General features: G+C 33.8%; 1 protein-coding gene across 2 annotated transcripts in view; it reads right to left on the bottom strand.

Annotated features, from left to right (window-relative positions):
- LOC113520710 (lutropin-choriogonadotropic hormone receptor-like) overlaps positions 1 to 13,095 on the bottom strand; it is a 41,432-nt gene that overhangs the window by 12,863 nt on the left and 15,474 nt on the right. The window contains exons 2-5 of one of the 2 annotated variants that reach the window (XM_052897247.1): positions 4,099 to 4,231; positions 2,555 to 2,629; positions 1,878 to 1,946; positions 74 to 169 (exon numbers count right to left, since the gene is read on the bottom strand). In XM_052897247.1, the coding sequence (XP_052753207.1) occupies positions 74 to 169; positions 1,878 to 1,946; positions 2,555 to 2,629; positions 4,099 to 4,231 (373 nt within the window). Of the gene's footprint in view, positions 1 to 73; positions 170 to 1,873; positions 1,947 to 2,554; positions 2,630 to 4,098; positions 4,232 to 13,095 lie in introns of those variants that run through there. The other variant, XM_052897248.1, reaches the window with a different exon arrangement.

The raw sequence follows: 13,095 nt of genomic DNA, 5'->3' as shown, positions 1-13,095 counted from the left end.
GTCTGTTAAATGAAATATTATCATAATAGTGTTAATTGGTGTAAATTATAAACAATAATAGTTGTAAACTTACACAGCCTGTAGATAAGGAAGGGAGACATTGTTCTTGTTCTTGTTATGCACTTTGCTCAGGTTGGGCACTTCTAGGAGGCCTGACGTCGTTATCATACTGTAATATAGTATATTAAACCATTAAAACATGAGGACAAAAGCCGCATTTTCGTGTGTGTTTTTTATGCAACTTTTTTTTCTTTTTTTATAACACAGGGGGCAAACGAGTATGCGGCTCACCTGGTGGTAAGTGATTACCGCTGGCCATGATCACCCACAACACCAACGGCATTGCAGGTGTGCTGCCGGTCTTTTAAAAAGGAATATGCTCTTTTAAACTTAGAATGGCAAACAAGCTGACGGCCCACCTGATGGATAGTGGTAACCGTCGCCTATAGACATGAGCAGTACCATGGACATAACAGAGTATACTGTTTCGCCCGTGATACCCCCCCCCCCATGCGTTGCCATTCCTGAGGACTCAGGTGTTATTCCTCTGAAAGTATGGATTTTGGAAGTAATCACTTTTAGATGATGAATGAATGAACACTTTTTTCCTTTCAAAGAACGATACTGATTATAAATATTAATAATATGTTCACACTAAAATGAATAATTTACACAAATTTAATTACATAAAAATAAGATAAAGGGACGACAATGGGCGACCTTATAGCTAAATAGCGATCTCTTCTATGCAACCTTAGGATAGAGAGGAATAATAAAAATTGTGTCTGGTCAAGGCTTTTTTTTTTCTTTTTTTTCTGAATGTGTTTGCAGAAAAATAATAAGACAAAATTTAAATCCACCGTAAAATTTTTGTAATGTTTTTTTTTTGTCCAAAATAAACAAACATTACTTACAATATTAGTTATGTAACCGTTATTTTTTTATAGTTCTTTTTTGTCCAAAATAATTTAAAAAATGTTTTCTAGAAATTCCCAGTAAACAGGCAGTTAATAAGAAATCGTTCCATTTTAAGTTAGCATTATATTTGAGTTTGCTGGAAGAGAACTCTTGCAGAGTTAAGCTGTCATATTTTTGTATGCATTATTAATGTGTACAATAAAGTATAAATAAATAAATATATATTCAGTTATAAAGACAATCTGTCACAGCATGTTTTACATATATACATACATACATATCTGTCATGCCTGTCTCCCATTATAGGCAGAAACAATGGAACGCCAAATGCTTCGATTCAAACAAACCTCTTTCGCTTCTTCCACATTCATCAATCTTTTCATACACGCTTTACGGGTGCATGTTTTATTATAATATTTTTCTTTATCGAGATATGTGAGTCATGCAATTTACAAGAATCAGTCTCGATTAATCATTATCACAGGTGATAAAGCAAATTCTGCATATCTTAATGTCAAAATGCTTCTAATCTACATAATTCAGATTAATGTTACCATAATTTATAACATGAAAAGTGTGAAACAGATTACAGAGCACCTAAGTATCAGAGAATAATTGTCAAGTTAGATTACTACATCTATTTATTTTACAAGTAGGCATAAAGCTACCAGTATTATAAATTCAAAACTTTATAAGATGGATTTATTGATGAATGTTTGTAACTCTCTCATGCAAAAACTAAACGGATTTGAATGTAATTTAATATAAGTACTGATAGTTTATATCTTGACCAAGAGCACAGGTTGATTAGTTTTTGAGTTTATTCGTTACAAACAAATAAACATACAATGAAATTTTTTCTCTTTATATAAGTAATAAGACAATGCATGACTTTTACAGTCATTTAAAATAAATTCTAAATATATAGTGAGGTACATAGAAAACAAGTACATACGTACAATGTGCGTAGTTCTGGCATTGGCGGCAGTGGGTTTAGTCGACGCAGGAGCGGTGCTTGGGTTATGAATCTGTTAGCAAAATATTACATTTCCTGATTATATTATACAGAAAATAATGTCATAACAATCATGTCTGAATTGATATAGAAACAACGAACATGCGATTAACAACGAAACATTAGTCGCTTCAGAATTGACGACATTAGCAAAGGAGTAAAATTCAATTAATTTCGAGTAACATTTGTAATGTGTTACTGTTTGTTAAACTAATAAAGAAGAAGAAACTTTTATTGTAACAAAAAGTTCTCTTTTACATTCAGTTTAATAATCAACATCTGACAACAGCGCTTTTGTTTGTCAAAACAACTCTGCACAATTAAGTACTCTTTGTCATTTTTGTCAAAACTTTACATCTACTTCATATTTTATTTTGGAATTTTTGAAATAGTTTTTTGCGGTCAAATTTAAAATTTTCAATGACAACTTAATATATACTAAACTAACTAGTAAAAGTACTACTAGAAAAAGTAACTAAAACGTTAATCAAGAAAGGCTTTTAACATATTCGTTATTAGGCCAGTACATGGATATTGCAACTAAAATATATAGATATTGCTATATATTATTCACCGTTAGTAAACGGTAGCTGTTAATGAATAATATGACTAGGTACTTACAGTGATTTGAGTCTGGGCATTTTGGAGAAATCGTCTACAGCCACATAATCTAATTTAGGCGCATCAATAATTGATCTGAAAGTGAAAAAAAAAAATCGGTGTGAAATATAGTTTTTGGCAGCGAAGTTATTTTTTTTGTGATACCTAACCGTCGCCTATAGACATGAGCAGTACCATGGACATAATAGAGTATATTGTTTCGCTCATGATACTCCCCATACGTTGCCATTCCTGAGGACTTAGGTATTATTCTTGTATCTTGTAAATTCACTGCCATATCCCACCCTTCAAACCGAAACACAGCCATGCAAACACAACTGCTTCACGGTAGAAACGCGAATTGGACAGAGGTGCCCAAGCAAACGACTTTTGTGTAATGTCCCCCTCTGGTATACTTAGAATATATATATATAACTATAAATAATCTAGGTTTTAGTCGTTATTCTTGAGTAATAAGTCCATGATCACTTTATGAACTCATTACAATATCATCTTTTATATTTTATATGTTTATATAGTTGTTTATACATATTCCTTTGTATTTATATAAGTTACATAACGAGCCACTATCGAGACTTGATTCACACTCGAACTGGGCAATTATTTAAATTATAATTAGATATAGAAATTGTATATAATTGTATATTTATTCTATTAGTGTTACACGTAAATTAGTTTTTAATAACATTTCGATTTTTTTTAACCCTTCGGTTGTCGTCCTCATAATTGGTATGTATATTATATCCATCATTTCATGTTATATATGTATGTATTATTTATTTTGTATAAGTATACATTATTAGCTGTTATTTTCTTTACCTATCCCAATAATGAAGTACCGCGTTCGTGATTCACCGTTCATCCCAAAGGTTGACTTATATATTTTTTTTTGGTCAATAAAGTTATTTAAATTAACAAATATAGGCATAATATTGTAGTCCTCAGAAGTAGAAACCCATATGGGGTACCACGGATGGGAATCACTGTGCATGCCCATGGTGTAGTACAATATTATATAATCAATGGCGCTGTTCAGGGGGGAAAGGGATTGTTAGTAACGGAGACTGAAAATCCCGTTGCTAGCAATATACCCAACCAGGTCGACCTCCTCGCGGTTCCCCCTGGAAACTGTCATGGTTAATTCCTGATGAATTCATCATGATGGGCTAACTGGCCTGTTTTCATTCTCATCGATCACCGTATCTTGTTAGCGCAGGCGGGGTGACCATTTCATTTTCACCCATCAAAAAAAAATATGGCGCTGTTCATGTATAGCCTCTATAGGCGATAGGTATCACTTCCATTAGGTAAGCCGTCAGCATGTTTGCTATTCTAAGTAGTTTGCCTAGTTCTTTTTGTTTGAAAATTGTCACCGTTCTATCCGCTGACATTAATGCTCCTTTCCACTTTGTGTTTACTGCCAGAGAACTCTTTTAGAATTTAGCTCGCTTTTGTACATTTGTTTAGTTCTGTCGTGTTTTTTTTGTGTATTATTAGTGTAAAATAAATGAATATCTAATATAAAAAAAGGAAAAGAAATTTACAAATGCTCTATGGAGTGCAGATGGTACCCAGCCTGGTGTATAGACTTTGCTGTGAGTCGCGTGATGTTTGTTTGTATGAGCTCCACGGAGACACCGTCGCCCGTCTCCTCATTGTTCTGGGTTGATCGCCTCACTGCAACATAATACACGATTAGATAATAACATCAGAGGATTTAGAACAACGAAGGATGCTTAGAAACTCTTGCCACTAGAGGGCGATACCCTTACACGAGTACTAATAGTCTATAGTAATATTATAATTAGGAAAGATTTAATTCATCATTTCAGTCATTATCCACCCATTGCTGGTCATAAGCCTCTCCCATAGATTGCCATAAAAAAACAGTCCTGAGCTACCTGCGTTCACTGACTCCCTGATATCTATTTCAGGTCGTCACTCCATTTAGTAGGGAGGAGGGTCGTCCTACACTGCGTTTGATTATTTGTATGTAATGGAAAAACTCGAAAACTACTAAACCATTTTAAAAAATCTTTCGCCTATAGAAAGTTACATTATCTGCGAGTAATATAGCTATCGTGTAGGTCCCGCGTAGTTTATGTATCGCGTTCACAGCAAATAAATATCATTTCATTTCATTTCACTGTAATATACACTATGTAAATATGTATGACAGCGCACTATTGAGTATTTACACGTAGTTGCACTTGAATCAACACGTATTATAGTATCTTATCTATTTAATAATGTGCATAATTGTAAGTATCAAGTGAAGTACAGCAGTAGTGACGGGTTAAATGAGTCTACCTAACTTTAAATGAATAAAAAATTTAATGATTGCATTTTTGGCATCAGTATCGATCACTAATCACCCTTTGGAAATATATTACATGTACAGAATTGACCTCTCTACAGATTTATTGTAAGTATAGATTATCGGAGAACTTATAATAAATACTAGTACTGCCTACCATGTGTTAGCGCAGTATTACGATGATTTTGATTGATCGATCAAGAGATCGACGAGTACAGACGATCCAAGTCCGCAAAGGGCACATTAGCATGATTATATTTAGACATAAACACTTGAATTCACTCTTGATTAGATATAACCAGCGCGAACAACATCGTGAGTGGAATGTTTGGATTTAGTTGGTATTATTAATGTTTCTTTATTTTATCTCGAGCGTGCGGTTTTTAAACAATCGCCAGAGTAAAAGTGTAATCTTCTCTTAGTTCACGTATGCTGGTAGATTGGTGTTCATTCATTGTTCAAGCGTCTTCAAAAAGAACGATATTATATATATATATATATTCTTTATTGCACTAAAACCTACAGTAACAACAATAAGTTAATAACAATGTTAGCAAAGGCGAACTTATCTCTAAAAGAGATCTCTTCCAGTCAACCTAACACAGTGGCATAGGAAGTAGTTATCAATTCGGTTTAGTTTTTTTTTGTTTGTTGCCTTCTAACTCTGTCAGTTATGATCCGATTTGAATTTTTATTTTTTTTATTTGAAAGGATATTTTTACTGGTGGCCAGATAGAAATTTGATTTAAATTTTGTTCAGTAATTTACATTTAAAATCAAAATACCTGGTTATGATTCAATTGAATTCGGTTTACTTTCTGAGGAACACAATCTTAAATTACTTTTATCTTTTTTTTTATGCAACATAGTAGAATGTAAAAATAGCTGACAGTTTGTTTGAAGTACAGTAGTAACCGCCGCCAATAAACGTGAACGGGGGTCTTTTTTTAATTTGGTTTGTTTTCTTTTGTCTTTTTTTATGTAGCATAGAGTAGCAAACAAGCAGATGTTCCATGTGACTGTAAGATGTAATCATCGCCCATATACATGAATTTTACCATAGATAATACATACGTAATTTATTGCGACGCCCACAATGCATACTTCTCGTGTCACTTTTGAGGACTAAGCTTTTATGTCTCTATAATATGTAATTTTACTGCCATATTCAACATTTCAAACTGGAACATAGCGGCTAAAGCATAGCTATTTAGTTTTTTTTGATGGAAGAAAATGGTTTGGTAACCCCGCCTGCGCTAATGGGCTACGTTGGCGAAGCACCAGTGAAGGGTGATAGATGAGAATGAAAACAGCTCAGTTAGCCCATCATGATGAATTTATCAGGAATTAACCATGATAGTTTCCAGGGAAAACCGCGAGGAGGTCGATCTGGTTGGGTATATTGCTAGCAATGGGATTCTCAGTCTCCATTACTAACAATCCCTTTCTCCCCTTTTATCTGTAGTTATGTAGCATATTATAGTACTGCATTATATGTGGTGGGAGAAACTCTAATGAAATTAAAGTATCCAAGTTATTACAAAATGTTACTATGGTAAAATTTCCTTATTTATTTTTATTATCATTCATGGGCTGGAGTAATGAATGAAGTAATTAATTGAAGTACATACAGATCTGTCGTGCGTGACAGTCCAAGTGACGTAGGATAGTTAATTGTACACAATAAATGTACTTAATTGTAGCGAGTAATAAATGTCATTTTTCAAAACGAAAAAGGTTAATAACATAATCATATCATTTTTTGATGATTAAACTGTTATTTCGATTGATTACGTTCACGTTTTATTTATAATTTAATGGAATAATGATGAATTACTTAAATATGTCGAACTTAGCAACGCAACAGTTTGAAGTAGGTATTTTTGATGATAATAATTAACTTTATATCACAGTAAGTTTTTTTTTATTGCATGATAATGGTATGGTAACCCCGCCTGCGCTGTCGGTATACACTGACGGGGCACCAGTAAAGGATGATTGGTGAGGATGAAAAGGTAAATCAGTTAGCCCATCGTGATGAATACACTTGGAATTCAGCACGATGGTTTCCAGGGGGACCAATGGGAGGTCGACCTGTCATATTGTTATATACCTATATATACCTATATATTGGGGGGGGGGGGTGTTAATAATGCACACTATGTCTCAAAGTTCAACTTTTATAGTTTTCTATAAAATTTTATTACACATCTATTTATTATACCTAGTGAAGATAGAGATAGTTATAAACATATTTTATAAAAATAAATATAGACTCCTAAAAATAATGTCTAGTGAACGATTTGTATTTGGAACACCCACTTTTTACAATTTTATGATACTTTCATACACGGAATTCGTATTATTAGATACTATTCATTTCGTATTTTAACCTCTTATTATTTATTGATTTACCCTTTACTCTCTCTACTTTAATTTACTCTTTATCGCACCACTTGAACAATAATACAAAGATAAATATATATTATACTTATGAAGTACAGAAGGAGGTCTTATCGCTAAAGCAATCTCTTCCAGACAACCTTTAGGTAGAGGAGAAAGAAAAAAAATGGTAGCTGTTTGACGAAGAAATGTAATTTTTTTTAATGGGTGAAAATGAAATGGTAACCTCGCCTGTACTATCGGTATACGCTGGCGGGGCACCAGTGAGAGGTGATATCCACGATGGTTTCCAGGGGGCCCCGCGTGGAGGTCGACATGATAAGATACATTGCTAGCAATGGACTTGTTAGTTCCCATTACTTACTTTTCCCTCCTGCAGAAGTGTTATTAATAAAAAAAAGAAAAACACTAATGTTAATAAAATATGTATATATGTCTATGTATATATTATATAACATATTTTTCAATTTCATGTCATAAAAAAGATCTTATGTAAATTCAAATGCATTGTATCTTAAGCTTGTAATGCACTAACATAAGTGCCAGTTTACCAGTATCAACCGGTATACAAAATATTTCACGTTAATGTAGGAAGCAATGTACAACATCAAAGGATACCAGTTATCAACAGTACTGGTGTAAATATTTTGATAATCGCACTGAGAAGAATGATGAATTTTTTTATAACTCACCAGCCGCATTATCAGATTATGAGAATGTTATCTGGCGCAATGTTATTTCGATGCTTCTTTGTTGGACAGTATACATTTTTTTGAGCGAATTCCAAAAGAAATAGATTTGTCTGTAGGTATTTATATGATATGGTCGTGTGGTCCCGGCATAGAATAGGCCTTTCCTTTTCCGTAGGTGTCGTAAAAGCCGGCTAAGTGAGTGCGAGAGATGGGCAGCACCGTCCCTCATAAAACGTCTCTAAAGCTTTACTGCGGTTGCAAATCCGCCTGCCAACCGTGGCAACTGCTGGCCAAACCCCCAAAGAGGGAGACTTTGTACAAAAGTCGATTGCTTGGGTACCTCTGTCCCATTCGTGTTTCAACCGTGAAACAGTTGTGTTTGCATGGCTGTGTTTTGGTTTGAAGGGTGGGATATGGCGTGAATTTACTGGGTACAGAGGAATAACACCTGAGTCCTCAGGAATGGCAACGCATGGGGGTATCATGGGTGAAACAGTATACTCTATTATGTCAATGGTACTGCTCATGTCTATAGGCAACGGTTAGCACTTTCCATCAGGTGGGCCGTCAGCTTGTTTGCCATTATAAGCTGTATAAAAAAAAAAAAAAACTCTCGACAACATATCCACTAATTCTTGTTCGATATTTTTCACAATTCTTTTATCATCTATTCTTTCCATATAGCATATTGTAGCATACCTTTTTCAATACTTTTCAATCAACGTTTCAATCTATTTTCCTTGATTGCGCTATTTCTTTGTCTTTTATTATTAGACCATATATAGGTGCTTACATTGCTTTATTTAATCTCATAGTTTTCCTCTGATTAATGAATGAAGGAATAAAAAAAAAAACATGAAATATGAGGTTACGTTAATACCGTGGCGCCTTTTACCAGAATTGTAGACATAGCCAAGGTTACCCTTAATAACTTACACAATTAGACACAGTAAACATCTGCCTCAAACGAAACGGACAATGTTTGACCGCTGAGTGAAACCAATCCTCATTAGTAGCTTTGTTACATTTGTCTATGTTTTATCTGAATTTATCGTTAATTTTCATTGAGCTTTTATTATTTGAGGTCAAACACTTAAATTATTTTTATGTAATCACCCAATGTAAAGTAGGTGGGGGGAAGGGATTATTGGTAATGCGGACTATCAGTCCCATTGTTAGCAAAATATCCTATCGGGCCAATCTTCACGCAGTGGGGGGAAAGGATTGTTAGTAACGGAGACTGAGAATCCCATTGCTAGCAATAAACCCAACCAGGTCGACCTCCTCGCGGTTCTCTCTGGAAACTATCATGGTTAATTCCTGATAAATTCATCATGATGGGCTAACTGACCTGTTTTTATTCTCATCTATCACCCTTCACTGGTGCTCCGCCAGCATATCCCGTTAACGCAGGCGGGGTTACCATACCATTTTCACTCATCAAAAACATCCACGCAGTCCCCCTGGAAACTATCGTGCTGAATTCCAGTTGTATTATTCATTACAATGGGCTAACTGACCTGCCTTTTTATTCTCAGCTGTCATCCCTCACTAGTGCCCCGGCAGCGTATACCGTTAGCGCAGGAGGGGTTAACATTTCATTATTATTCATTAAAAAAAATGTAAAGTAGGTTTCTATCATTTGTTACGAAGCGAAAATGCTTTACTGCAATTCGAAAATGTCTCTACTTGAATTAGAACAAAATGTGTCCTATGAGAATTCAGTATATGATACATCTGTGCCAAATACGTATTCATATTTGATTTTATTTTAATAATAGTATTTTATTTTTAAAATAATAACATTATTTGATTTTATGAAACGATCGATTGAAAATAAGCTTAAACCAACTGTAATAAGGTAATGTATCGTAAAACTATTTATACCTATATGCCCTTGATTTATTTGTAAATCTTCTGTGAGAAACCATCAGATAGATCTGTTATAAATTGATGAATTATAAATGGCGAATTTATAAAAGAATCTAGTTCAAGTTTACCTTTGAATTCTCCATATATTTTAAGATTTAAGTATCTCATCAAAAATAGTATATTAGTGCTATTTATAAAAACAAATAGTATATTGTATATAAATAAAATAACACAGCAGTCGCACAGGCTTAATCACATAAAAAAAAAACTAAAAAAAAAAACAACTAGTCAATTAATAGCAATAATACTCAGCTGATTTAATTAAAAAAAAATGGCTTCTAAAATACAGAGCCAGTTAAGTGCGGTTCCAATGTTTGCAAACTACGTCTACCATCAGCACACATCATTGTCAATTAAAAACAACGTTATCAGACAATGTCGAATGTAGTCGCGATAAGGGAACGAGGCCCATACAGCGAGAAACTAATCACTCATACATCTCGCACGCTGAAGTCACTAACTGTAGTAATATTTTGAAAGACTAAAGAAAAAGTTCTTGGCCTTTGCCGACCTTCGTGTGAATATAAAGATTTTGAGGCATAGAACTTATCTCTAACTTACTACTATCTTAAAAGTCATGCTCTCAGTACCCACTTAATGATGAAGCCCAAATTCTTTACCCATATAATTACCTAATCGACTGCAAACCTTGGCATATGCGAGCGTAAACCAAAAGCGCAACCGCAAGTGCTTGGGGATCCAAACCCAATACATTGAACAAAAAAAAAACTAACCTACTACTGTATCTTGGGGGGAAAGGGATTGTTAGTAATGCAGACTAAGAACCATTGCTAGCAATATACCCAACCAGGTCGACCTCCTCGCGGTTCCCCCTGGAAACTATCATGGTTAATTCCTAATGAATTCATCATGATGGGCTAACTGGCCCGTTTTCATTCTCATCTATCACCCTTCACTGGTGCTCCGCCAGCGTATCCTATTAGCGCAAGCGGGGTTACCATTTCATTTTCACCCATTAAAAAAAAACCTACTACTGTACGCTCCCTTAACTCGTGCAGTACAGATATTATTTATTTTATAAACATCCTTGATGTTTTTAGTAGTAGCCAATCGTCAAAGATGACAATCTTTCATATTATATTCGGCAATCGGCTCAGAATTTGTAAGTAAAGTCGGATTAAATACCATTTATATAATTTTGTATGTCAGCTCTAGGTTTATAACACTGATTTGTTTTTTACTGTCAGAATGGTATAATTATTTTAACGAATAAATAAATAAATAATTGTATTTGTTGAATTGGCAAAAATTTAAATGGTTGCCGTGTCTACCACAGTGATGAATGATACCTGAGAATGAAAGCAAGTCAGTTGCCCCATCATGACGAATTCAAAAATTATTAACCGCGTGAAAGTTGATTTAAAAGCAAAATATAATAACTAAGAAGGGGGCAATTAGACTCTATTATTAACAATCCCTTCCCCCTTATATAATTGAAGGGTGGAATATGCAATTAAATTAGGTACAGAGTTTATAGCCCAGCATCTTAGTACTCATAGCACTGTAAGAGAAGTACTACGGGCCTGACAGTGTAATTTGTGATCTCCATGGTGGTCGTATTTATTGGTGTCGGTAGCTACTTTTCTTCAAGTATACGAAACTTGAATGTACATTTACATTGACACTACGAAGTCTTCCGTTTTGTATAACCAAATATACAAAGAATATACAATGGAACATAGAACTTCATCCTTCTTGAAGTTGAGTATGTATATAAGAAAACAGTATTAATAAGAAAGCGTCAGTCGGTAGGTTTCGTAGACAATTTGTATATTGTTAATGAACGATAAACAAGCATGTTGCACCTGATGGACAGGGTCTCACGCCCACCTATCGTGGCTAAGTAATACGTAAGTATAGTCTGTTTCAACAGAAAATTACATAATGAAAAGATAACGGAGCATTGTTGAAATTATTACATAAACACAGAATAGAGTAGATTAGAATAGAATAGAATGAAATAAGATTGAATAGGATTGAACAGGATGGAATAGGATGAAATATAATGGAATAGGATGGAATAGCATGGAATAGGATTGAATAGGATGGAACAGAATAGAATAAAATAATCTTTATTCAAATAGACTTGTTTATAAGATCTTATAAAACGTCACTTTTTATATTGCTGGTTTCAAATGTTGTTATCTGCTGAGAAGAATCCGCAAGAAATTCGACAGTCACTTTTTTTAATTATTTTGTACAAGATAATTTTACATTTTCATGAGTACTGTGGTATTAATTGAAATTAAATTCTATTTATATGTATTATTAAATAGAAAATTAACAAGCAAACATGAATATAACACAACTCATAAGCAGCACCCTCTAAATGCAATTTATTTATAGATATATATTATATATTTTTTATTTGTACTATACTAATAGTATGACTACATAAACATAGACATGGAGATTAAAAAATACATCCTAAGAATTGTCTTCTGTCAATTCAAGACAATGTTTTACAATTAGACACTAGGTAGATGTTACAAAACTTTATAATATAAAAGTACAGAGCAACTTGAGTGGCGTTAAATAATTAGTACACAAAAACGTTCTAAAATGTGTGAAGTCGTGATGTGAAAATATTCACATGAACTTGTTAATGTTTGTTTTTAACAATATTGACAAGGCACCTATTCTATTTCAGGTAACACGGGGTCTATAGTGACACAGCCACAGACACGAGTGGAATAATTCTGCTAATAAAATACGAAATCGAGAGGTTAAAAACCCCTGCCACACACGAATTACCTGTAATGGGGTTTGCCCTTAGATTAAATAGATAGAGCATCGAACCTCAAAAATAGGCTAACTTTTTATCAGTGTTCTGTACACTTACGCACATAATGTATCTTGACGTATCTATATTTAATTATTTAATAAATTAAATGAGTTATTGCACATTAAAAAGGTGCAGAATTTATAAGACAAAATAAATATAGAAGTTATAAAGGAATCACTCATAATTATTTCTCATGCAAAATTGTAAAAAATTACTCGTTTTTTTCGTTGAATTTGTATGTAGACACTCTATCCATACAATGTAAGGATTTGCTATGTAGTAATGTGCTGAGTCGGTTTTTTCCAGTATTCGAGTGTTTCAGTGCACATTAAAAAAAAGTAATCCTGATATGAGTAATCGAGTATTACAACAAACTCGATTAATTACTCAA

Source organism: Galleria mellonella, unplaced genomic scaffold, assembly GCF_026898425.1.
Source record: "Galleria mellonella isolate WM207_F2 unplaced genomic scaffold, CSIRO_AGI_GalMel_v1 utg36, whole genome shotgun sequence".
Taxonomy (NCBI): domain Eukaryota; kingdom Metazoa; phylum Arthropoda; class Insecta; order Lepidoptera; family Pyralidae; genus Galleria; species Galleria mellonella.
The sequence above is the reverse complement of the archived record's forward strand: the minus strand, read 5'-3'. Positions and strand labels throughout refer to the sequence as shown.